This window comes from Humulus lupulus, chromosome 1 (assembly GCF_963169125.1).
Source record: "Humulus lupulus chromosome 1, drHumLupu1.1, whole genome shotgun sequence".
Lineage (NCBI taxonomy): Eukaryota > Viridiplantae > Streptophyta > Magnoliopsida > Rosales > Cannabaceae > Humulus > Humulus lupulus.
In genome coordinates, this window is record NC_084793.1 from 293,477,385 (window position 1) to 293,488,952 (window position 11,568).

An 11,568-nucleotide genomic window follows, 5' to 3' on the forward strand; every position below is an offset into this window, starting at 1 on the left:
GAAGAACCTTCTGCGTATCCATGTCTTTCAAAACACAAGAATGAGGATAAAATTTAGCATAAGCATGATTATCTTTGGTAAGTTGAGACACACTTAACAAATTTTTAGTGATAGAAGGTACACAAAGAATTTTATTTAAGTGCACAGGTTTGGAAGGATGATGTGTTTTGAGGACTGAATGACCAACATGGGAAATAAGAAGGGATTGACCATTACCGACAGTCAAATTGGTCTTACCATGATACTCAGTGGGAGTTTGAATATTACCAGCATTATCAGTCACATGATTGGTAGCACCACTGTCTAGGTACCAATTGGTGTCATCAGAGGTAGTTGGCTGGCTTGAGTTTGTGACAAAGGCCTGTTGCTGAGAGTTGCCAGTTTGGCTAGATGACTGATGCTGGTTAGACTGCTGGTTATAGTTGCTGCTGGATGGAGTGAAGGCTATATCAAATCTGTGATAACACTTTGTAGCAGGGTGACCAGATTTGTTGCAAAGTTGACACACCACACGCCCTTGATTTCCTCGACCACGGCCACGTCCACGGCCTCGAGAAGGAAAAGTTCTTCCACCACCAGAGTTATTGGGAGGAAAGGGCTTTCTGTTTTGAGCAGCAAAGTGAGCGGAAGGAGCAGTTAGATCCATGGTAGCTACAGCTGAGTTTAGCTGATCAATACGCATTTATTGACTCTGAAGGAGAAACTGAACCTCAGACAAAGTTAAACGATCACCCCTGGAAGTAAGATTGATAACAACAGAGTCGTATTCTGGTCCAAGACCACCGAGAATATATAAAATTAGATCATCATCACTGAAAACTTGACCTGCAGCAGTGAGACCATCAGCAATGGTTTTCATTTTAAGAATATAGTCATGGATAGAGAGAGATCCATTTTTGAGAGATTGTAATTGAAAACGAAGCTGAAGTATACGAGCCCTGGACTGAGTGGTGAACAAACTCTCAAGAAGAACCCACACATCACGAGAGAACTGACAGCGAAGCACATGACCCATCATGGCTTCTGAAATAGAGTTCAGCAACCAACTCAAAATTGCTTGGTCAGTTCGAATCCAAAGAGTGAATTGAGGGTTTACCTGTCTAGGTAGAAGGGGATTCGGATCTGCAGGAGGGTCAAGGTATTGAGGAGGGCACGGTCTTGTGCCAAAGAGAAATCCATTGCACTCGTGGGCTCTCACGGCTGGTATCACTTGGGATCGCCAGTATGGGTAATTTTCCCGGTTGGGGCGGATTGTAATCGGAGCAAGCAATGGGGCGACTGGAGCTTGAACCATGGGCACGACAGGAGCTGGGACTGCAGCAGGTGGAGCTTGAAGAGGAAGCAGAGCATCGACGCCCGGACCAACAACGTGTTCTCGGCGAGCTTGACTAACAGAGGAATCAGATTGGGACCCAGTGGATGCCATGAGCGCTGATACCAAATCAAGAAATAAAGGGAAAATAAAAACAGAAAGGAAGACAAAAGGTCCTCTGTATAATCTCTGTATTGAATATTCTGATAATGATACAATTGGTACAGTACCTGCCTTTTATATACAAGATACAATGAAAATATCTATAACAGAAAAATATTCCTTATAACTAGGATTGCAACACGTATACAAAAAAAATTATTCTAGAATAGTCTAATGGACAGCAAGGCACAAAGAGAATATTCAGGGTATCAATATCTTATTTTTGAACAAGTTTAAACTATAAGACAAGTTGGTTTACTATAAGTTTTACAAAGTCTAGTGCATGAGGTACCATGTAGATAGCATTTCAAAAGAGAATTACATAGTACAATTAATGTGGGTTGATAAAGTGTTCACAAACACCTCTATTGCTAACTTTATTTTCTATAAAATTATGTTCTTAAATAGCAAAAATAACCTTGAGTACATGTTTTTATCGATCTTCTCTTTTTGGAGAGTAATAAATGATTTCTAAAATAAGCAAAATCAAAATTCATTTGTTATAAACTCATGAATTAAAATAAATAAATAAAAAAGGCCACACATCGAGTTAATGATCGTTATATTGAGATGAGAATCATTACATAGACCAACAACAAAAAAAGAAAGTTTCGTATATGTATATAGCTAGGTGTAGTGCTCACTGCTCCACCAACGAGGTTTTTGCTCGATCGAGTACTAAAAGAAAATGCAATATGGGTCACATAGTACATGATTAGCCCTTCCATGCATTTTGAAACATTTATGATTTATTTATTATGAAACTTTAAATTTGACAAACAATCAAATTGAGTAGTTCATGATAATGTCTTTGTCGTTTAGTGTCATCATAAACCAAAGAACCGTGTTACAAATACAACCCAACCAAAATGAGAGACAAGGGAACCAAACCAATGTAATTGCATGTGTAATGTTGCTCTCTCTATATATAGTAGTAATAATTCACTCAAAACATAATACGTGGCTCATTATTTTTTTTAAAAAAAACTTATATATATATATCTATATATATTACAACTTTTGTGTCAACCTTTTGGAAAGAAAAAAAAATCAAAAGTTTGTTTTACTAGTTAGGTTTAGGGCATAGAAAATCTAAGGCCATTTGGATAATTAATGAATTTTTGTGAGTAACAAAGCAAAGGAAATCAATATTCAAAATTTCTCATGATTGAGGAGAATGTTGAATTGAAAATATGTATAGGGCATGACAAACTGGAAAAGAGAATATTTATAGTGAAACCTAGAAGGTGACAGCCTAGCCTTTATAAGACTTTACTTCATATCCATCAAACTATATAATAAATGTCAGCAAAAGTCTTCACCGTGTGGCCTTTGTTCCTTTTTATTTATTTATTTTTAAAAAAAACTAAGTTTATATCAATACATAAATTAATTGGGAATTCTCAGTAGATCGATCTTTTAAAATGTTTCAGCATAATTTATTTTTATGTTTTATGAATTCTATTTATTTTATACACGGTGTATATACACTATAGTTATAGAAAATCACTCATAAAGTGTTAGTCTCTTGCATATGCATATATATAAACACTTAAATAATTGTTTGAATTCAGTACTCTAAATTATAAAAAAAATATTTGAAAATTTATGGGATATCTAGTACATAATCATATTAAAAAATAAAATTATAATTTATTCATGTTTATATATATAAAAAAAACTGTAATGTATATCATTCTAGAAGACCTACTGGAATCTTTCTCTAAATTAATAATTTAAATATATATTTGCTAGCAAACACCTCAGATCTTCAGCACAAGCAAATAGTAAGCTTTACTTTGATTATTTGTTTCCTTAAAACGACCCAAAAAGATACCAAAACGCCAATAATCACGCATCAAATAACTCTCAAGAAACCCTGTAAATATATTTATATTACAATTGAAGATAACTCCCAATTATTGTGTTTGACAATTTTTTTTTTTTTTTTTTTGTGATTACTATTAGCTTTTGTTTTTATTCATTGACTAGTTTTTTGTGGCTGCAAGAACCTTTCCTTGGGTAAAAATACACTTCAGCCGCCATATATACATTATAAGCCAAAAACCTAATATAATAAAATTATATTAACTTAGATGAAACTTGAAAGGTTTGGTTATTGTTGCGTTGAATCATAATAAACTAATATGTGTTAGTGTTACTTAAGGGTATATCTCTTCTTTGAATTGTGGATTAATTTGAGCTTTAAATGCAAACAAAAAATAGAGAATTATTACTTGTATAATGATATGAAATTAATCAAGATGACGTTTTATGACAAATATATATTAGTGCCCCTTGTTTAAATTAAAGATTTTGGTAATATTATCTGGCTATTGTTTATTCGTAAGTCTTTACAAATTGACAATTTGACTATGTTAAACAGTTTCAAAGAAAATTAATTAGTATATGGGAATATATAGTAATATAATATTTTGTAGTATTATTGTCTATATATAGGCCCCTCCATTCCCATCCTTTTTGACTAAAGTAGCAAAATTTAGAATAAGAATAATATTTGGAATGTTCTAGACCAAGCGTTTTTAATTTATCAACTATGGTTGAATACTTCAATCTTAGGTTTTTATTTATTTATTTATATATATATATATTATGTTAATTAAGTAATTAAAAAAAGTAAACCGGCCTCACTTGCCAATGTAAACACCATCGATAATTGATGGCCAGAGATGACCATAATGGATTAAAGTTGCTTTAGTTTATATAAATATTTATATTTATTTTAAATTGAAATGGTGTAAAGAAGTGATTGCTTTCCGTTTTAGTTATGGTAAACCGATTCACACACCATATTTTTCGTAAAGTTTGGGAATAAAAAAGCATATCAAATGATTGTGGTCCTCTCGAATCGAAACTTATGGCCCCTAATCTCTGTGCTATTCCCCTCCTATGTGTATATTTATATAAAGACAGACAGCACTCAAATTTGGTAATATAAATTTAGGTTTAAAAATAGTAAATTACAATGCATTATCAGATACGTCATATGTTAATATTAATTAATTTTCAATGGGATGGGAGGAAGGAAGTGCATACCCATCAATTCTTAACCTAGAACATTTATTATGATGTGCCATTTTTATTAAATTCAATTATTATATAGCATAACGTGGTTCATGAATTTTTAAAAATATATTCCTTGGCCTAGAAATTTCTTTTTACCTAAGTAGTGTACCTCCTAAAACGACAAATTTAATGTATATTATAAGAGGATGATACACAATGATACTGTTGGATAAGTTTCCCTGCATAACAAAAAAAAAACAAAAAAAGTTTAGCTTATAAAATTAGCATTAAGATTTAAGATTAAGAGTATAAATAGTAGTAACCAAGTGGATTGAAGTTCAATAATACCAATTTTATGAGCCTTCATTATTTTTTTCTTACTTTGTTTGTAATAAAAACATATTTTTCGCTTTTATTTTCTGATCTACTTGTAATAATTAATAATAACTCATAATTTTTGTGTTTAATCCTCTAGTTTTTTTTTACTTGGTAGTGAGTGAATTTGTCTATCTTTACAATTTGAATGTAATATAGTCTCAATTGAATTTTCAACAAGAAGTTTTAGTTATATAATGATAATAATAAAATCATTTTATTGGGCATTGTTCCATCATTTTTATTAATATAATTAATTTAATACCAATTAGGTTTGGTTGTAATAAATTATAGAAATAATTAAAAGACACTAAATACAAAAGGCGGTGGGTGCAACCGTAGACCCAATCACCCAAAAACAATAAGTGACGAAGTGTGACGAATTAGTACAACCCAAGACCAAACACACCCCTTTCTATTTCTTTTCATTTTAAGCTAAATATATTATTAACAATCACATATTATTCTTCACCACTTAATAACCATATTTTATATATAAATATAAATATATGTATATTAATACTAGTTTTAATATTTGATTATTGATAATGGTTTCATAGATTTTAATCTTTGGATATTTATTTAATAATTGTATAAAAAAATATTTAATAAATTATGACATCTCAACGTCTAAAATTAATAATAATATAACCTTTTTTTGAAATATAACCACATAACTATTAAATTTCTTCTTTATATCATTAATAAACTTAACATTTTTCTTCTTCCATTTTAAATAAATATTGGGAAAATTAATTAATGCTTTATTTTAGTCAATTTTTATTTAATATCATCATTTTCTATTTCTATGTCATTTACCACCATATGATAATATAATAGATAAATAATTAAAATTGAATGAAAATAAATTTTCATAATTAAATTAAAAAATTTCTCAGTAACCAAAACCTTTTTTTATAAATAGTTATATATTTAAAATTAGCCAATTTATATAATTGGGAAATTTGCTGCGAAAATTATTAAGTAGTTTTAAAGTCAATTAAGTAATTTTTTTGGCAGCAAAAATCAATTAATAGGCTAATATGTTGTACTTATGTCATTAAATAGATTTTTTGGCGACAAAAGTTAATAAGTAGTTTAAAATATTACATTTAAGTCATTAAGTAATTTTTTAGTTGTAAAAGTCATATTTTAAACTAATTTTATCTTAATTTTAATGAATTAATTATAACATGGAAAAATTATTTGAAATTTGTTTTACAAATAAAAAAAATCAAAAGTTATAACAAAAACTATTTAATTTAAAATAATCTATGTTTTAACTCAATTTAAGCTGTATTATTTTTTAAATTTTAATTTAACTAATATTAAATATTATTTTTATATTGGAAATTTTAAAATTATTAATTATTTTTAAAAGAGATTCATTTTATTATATTGCTGTTATTAATATATATATTTTTAGACATTTATTTATTAATTAAAATTGAAATATAATTAGTGTAAAATGTGACTTTTGCAACAAAAACAATTACTTAATGACTTAAGCACAACATTTTAGACTACTTACTGACTTTTGTCACTAAAAAAACTACTTAATGATTTAAGCGCAATATTTTAGACAACTTATTGACTTTCGCTACCAAAAAAACTCTACTTAGTGATTTAAGTGCAACATTTTGAACTACTTAAAGATTTTTGCCACAAATTTCCCTATATCTATATATAAAATGTTTGTAGATAATATAAATTTTTAGTTTTAACATTTTCTTTTGTTAATTTTGACGAAATATTTTAAATATTTAACATAATATATTTTTAAAATAAATTAAAAATATATATTTATTAACTATATTAAATATTATAAAATATTATTTTTATAATTAGATATTTATTAATTATATTAATATAAATTTAAATATAATAAAATATCATTATTATATTAATATTTAATACTAGATTAGATATTTATTAATTATATTAATATAAATTCAAATATTATAAAATATTATCATTACTATTATAATAATAATATATAATACAAAACTAGATATTTAATAATTAAAAATTATATATTTATTAATTATATTAATATAAATTTAAATATTATAAAATATAATTATTATTGAAGTATGTATTTTTGGTTTGAATAATATCATAATTGTTTGTATCTTAAACATGATAGTGTGTGATCTAAAAAATTTTGTATTTTTCTAAATAAAACTAAGCAAACTTGTAAGTTGCTTGCACCTAATATATTTAAGAGGTTTGATGCAAAATGACTTTTAATAGTGTGTAAAAGTAAGTAAATGTCCATTTTTTAATTTTGTAGTAAAATAGCCTAATCACAATTTTAATATTACATATTACCAAATATGCCCTTTAACAAATTACTATTTTGTTCTAAATATTTTAATATTTTGGTATATATATATTAGTTTTATTTAATTAGTTTTTATTTTAAAGTTATTTTGATTTTTTTCGTTTTTTATGAGTTGTTAGATGATATATTATAGTACAAAATACATATGCTGAGTTAAAAAATAATATGCCAACAACTCATAAAAAACTTAAAAAATCAACATAACTTTAAAATAAAAACTAATATACATATACGACTATATTAAAGTCATACGCTCCTAAATAAATAAATAAATTATAGAAAATAACAATTTAGGTAATCAACAATGTAAAATTATAATTTATCTATAATTTTAAAAATGAGAACATTAGCTTCTTAATAATATTGTATTGTTTTAGATCATTTACTACAATTCTCATTATTTAAATAAATTATACATCAATACAAAAAAAGTTAAAATTAAATTTTCTGTTAAACAAAAAAAATCGTCTTAATTAAAAGCCCAATAAAAATCTATTCTATAATCTTCTAGGCAATCTTCACAAAAAATATTCATGAAATTTCCTTATATATATATATATATATATTTTAAAAAGAACAGATCATAATGACGTGGACCAACCAAAGCAAAGTCTGAAAAGGGTCCACCTCCACTTCCCCTTATATTCTCTCTCTCCCCCCTAACCCATTTAAAATGCCTCCTCATTTTACTTTCAAATACCAAAAATCAAAACCATAGCGCCGGACCAACCAGTGCGCGAGGTCCTCCGACCTCCGCGCCTCTCCGACCACCACCGCCCTACGTCGGCCATGTCTGATCCTCTCAACGATCCATCCCAAGACCATGCCTCCTCTGCTCTCCGCATGGTCTTCCCTCCCCTCCCGCATGATCCACACGCGCCGCCTCCTCTCTCGCTCCACAAGCAGCGATCTTGGTCGCCGGACGCGTACAGAGACGAGGCTTGGTTGCGGAGGAAGAAGAGCAACAATAAGAAGAAGCAGAGGAGCAAGAGCGTGACCGACGAGGACGTTGACGAGCTCAAGGCCTGCATCGAACTCGGATTCGGCTTCGACTCGCCCGAGGCGGATCATCAACGCCTCTCCGATACTTTGCCTGCTCTTGGTCTCTATTACGCCGTCAACAAACACTACTATGATTCTCTCTCCAAACCGTTCACTTTCCCTCCTCCTCCTCCTCGTCCTTCTCCTCCGCCTCTGCCTCCGCCTCCGCCTCCGCCGCCGCCTCCGATGACGTTAACAGCCTCAACGTCTTCAACTGCGTCAGATTGCGAAACTCCGTCTCCGATGGGCAGTCCTCACACCATGTTTGACCCTGGTATTTTTCCTAATTTACCTTTATATGTATATAAATTCTGTCTTGATAAAGATTTTTATTTGTTTGTTGAGTTTTTTTTTTCCTTTTCTTTCTGTTTGGTTATTGGGAAAATGTTGGGTGAAGATGATACGCCCCAAACAATGAAGACAAGGCTAAGGCAATGGGCTCAGGTGGTTGCTTGTTCGGTGCGACAGTGCTCGAGTTGATTGCTGATCATAATAAAGCGAGAACCAAACAAAGAAATCTGAGTGAATAATCCCGGACCAAACCAGAGTTATCATCGTAACCAAACACATCAACATCTTATATTATACCTGTTTTGATTGATATGATTACCCAACCCAACCCATCCCATCCCCACACACACCCACTTTTGTTTGGGATAATAATATCTCAAAAAAGGAATGGAGGAGATTGAGATTGAAATTAAAATCAAGAATTTTATTTCATTTCCAAAAAAAAATATATATATTAATGGGAACCAACCTGCCATGGATTGACATTTTTTCTTTTGCTTCTTTTGTGTTTTGATTTTGGATTAATTGGTAATATGGTGGTGTTATTGCTACTTAAGTTTCTGTATTATCTTATTAAGTTTAGATTACTAGCTAGATTTGGTGTCAGAATTTTCAATATGAATGTAAAAAAGAAAGCTTATGTGTCTCTGATTGAATTAGGGTTTTTTTTTAATTAATCTAAAAATTTTGTTTGTAATCTTTCTTCTTCTTTAATTTAATTAAATAAATATATATATATATATATATATATAAGCTGGTGGTTTAAGGAGAGGACATATATATATATAACAGAAAGCTTATTCCTGTCTGTGAATGGATTATCCAGCTTTTGATGACTTAATAAATATTCTTTCTTGAAAGACAAGGCATTTCATGGAGTTGGAACTTTTCAAGGTACAGATCGTACAATGCCAGCAAATTTACAGTTTGACTTGTTTGGATATATGTTTTTTTTAATCTTTTGTTTGGTTGCTGAGAATCTTTCTACTTAGAAAACTTAAACCCCTCTTCAGAAAGAAAAAAGAAAGAGAAAAACAACCAACTTAGTTGGGATAGTTCTTTCAATTTCATAACTATTGCAAACCTTTTTCTTTTTTCAAAACTTTACCGGGTTGGATCTTGGGAAATAGAAAAAAATCAAATATTAAAAAAATATTTAAAAAATCTGAAAACTATCTTCTTTCTATTTTTTTCTCCACTAGGATGAAATTTTCCCAGGTAAAATTCAAAATCTGAACCTGAATTGCTGTTTGATTATGGAGTATTTGTAAACTAATTGTATTTCAAGTCCTTTTCTTTTTCAAAACCTTAATTTCAAATAATTTTATTTTATTTTGTTTGGATTTAAAAAAATTAAATAGACAAAAATATAAAAGTTAAAAGGTTAATGTTTTTTTAGACCATGTGTTTTGACTCGTTATTTGTTTGGATTTTGTGTTTTGACAAATTACTTTTTGGACGCTATGTTTTATAAAATAGTTCAAAAAGACTCGTAAATCTGATTTTGAACTAAAATCACAAATAATTCATTAAACTAACAACTCAGAATAAAAATATAGTTATTTTGTCTAAGAACTGTGTTGTTATAATCAATTTTTTGTTAATCAAAATCAGGTTTAGGAGCCTATTTGAAGTTCAAAAAATAATTTGTCGAAATACAAGATCTAAACAGGTAATAAGTTAAAACACAATGCATAAACCCAAGTTAAATGTAGTATAATTTTATAAAATATTAGAACATCCATGAAAATATTTTTAAAAATTCTCTTATAAAATTTAGAAAATAATTTCCACTATTATTTCTAGTCTTTTCTCTCATGAAAATTTTCCTAATTCAAACAAATTCTAAATTGCTCTTTTGATGATGGAGTATTTTGTAACTAAGTTTATTTTAAGAATGTTATAAGAATCACTAATTAACTTTTCCGACATTGTCAAAGCTTAAATCATAAGGTGTCGAGAAGATTATTACAAAAAATATATATATTAATATTAATTATTTATATAATAACGTTTTAAATGATCTATTTTCACTAATTATTTGAGTTGCATTGTAAGAAAAAGACTACAAGTAGTTCCAAAGATACAAGGAAAAAAAAAGAGTGACTTAAAATCACTTTGTTTTGCTCTTTTTGAAGAATAAAAGTTGTTTTTTTTTCAAACATGTTAATGATGTGTTTTTCTATTTAACCCTAAATCAATGTAATGATGACAATAATATTAATATGTCCTAATTCAGATATCATTATCATAATGAAAACAGTTGTGCCTGTCAAGATTAGATACCACGTCTCATATTTTATAAGTACATACATTGATTGTCATGTCAACAAGTGATCAATTAAGTTAGGTTGATCCATCCATTATCTATACATTTATATATAAGTTGTTCTTGAAGCTATAGCTACCCAAAAGTCTCAATTGACTTTCACAATGAAGTTTTCTTTTACATTATATATATATATACATCGCCCTCAAAATTTTAAAATATGTTTTTTAGTATGATTGCAGCTACTTGAATTTATCCACATTAGTAAAGTAGTTTCTGAATTTATCCACATTAGTAAAGTTGTTTCTGAATTTATAACAATTTTTTTTCTCCAAAAAAATAATATTATTTCTTGAATTAAAATCAAAATTAATTAAATTTAATGACCTAATTTTTTCAAAAGCTGATTCAAATAAGAACACTAAAATTTGACAATCACTCTTGAAAATATCTTGGAACCTTTATATGTAGTCCCTACCATTATGAGCAAAGAATATTTATATACATATAGGGCTCAACAAGGTTGTGTGCTTCCATCAAAGAGGTATAAATAGATAGATAGATATATGAAGGCAGCTGGCTGGGACCATGGGAAGAGAGGAGAAGAGAAGAGGGTCCACTAATAAGGCATTAATAATCTTTATTAATGATGATAATGCAAAACAATAAACTCTTTTCTTTTTTACTTACCACGTTCATATGAGCTTTTATGCACTCTCATTGAGGAGCACCTCTTACTGTGGAATT

The 11,568-nt window shown here is 28.9% G+C and overlaps 2 protein-coding genes across 2 annotated transcripts; one reads left to right on the forward strand and one right to left on the reverse strand.

Annotated features, from left to right (window-relative positions):
• Window positions 1–682: 682 nt before the first annotated feature.
• On the reverse strand, window positions 683–1,426 carry LOC133779204 (uncharacterized). Its single transcript, XM_062219195.1, has one exon. It carries the CDS (start codon window positions 1,424–1,426, stop codon window positions 683–685), a length of 744 nt encoding a protein of 247 aa, XP_062075179.1.
• A 6,462-nt stretch (window positions 1,427–7,888) lies between these two features.
• Window positions 7,889–9,249, forward strand: LOC133810303 (uncharacterized). Its single transcript, XM_062246051.1, has 2 exons — window positions 7,889–8,535; window positions 8,659–9,249. Exons 1-2 carry the CDS (start codon window positions 8,010–8,012, stop codon window positions 8,739–8,741), a joined length of 609 nt encoding a protein of 202 aa, XP_062102035.1. The 5' UTR covers window positions 7,889–8,009; the 3' UTR covers window positions 8,742–9,249.
• Window positions 9,250–11,568: the final 2,319 nt, after the last annotated feature.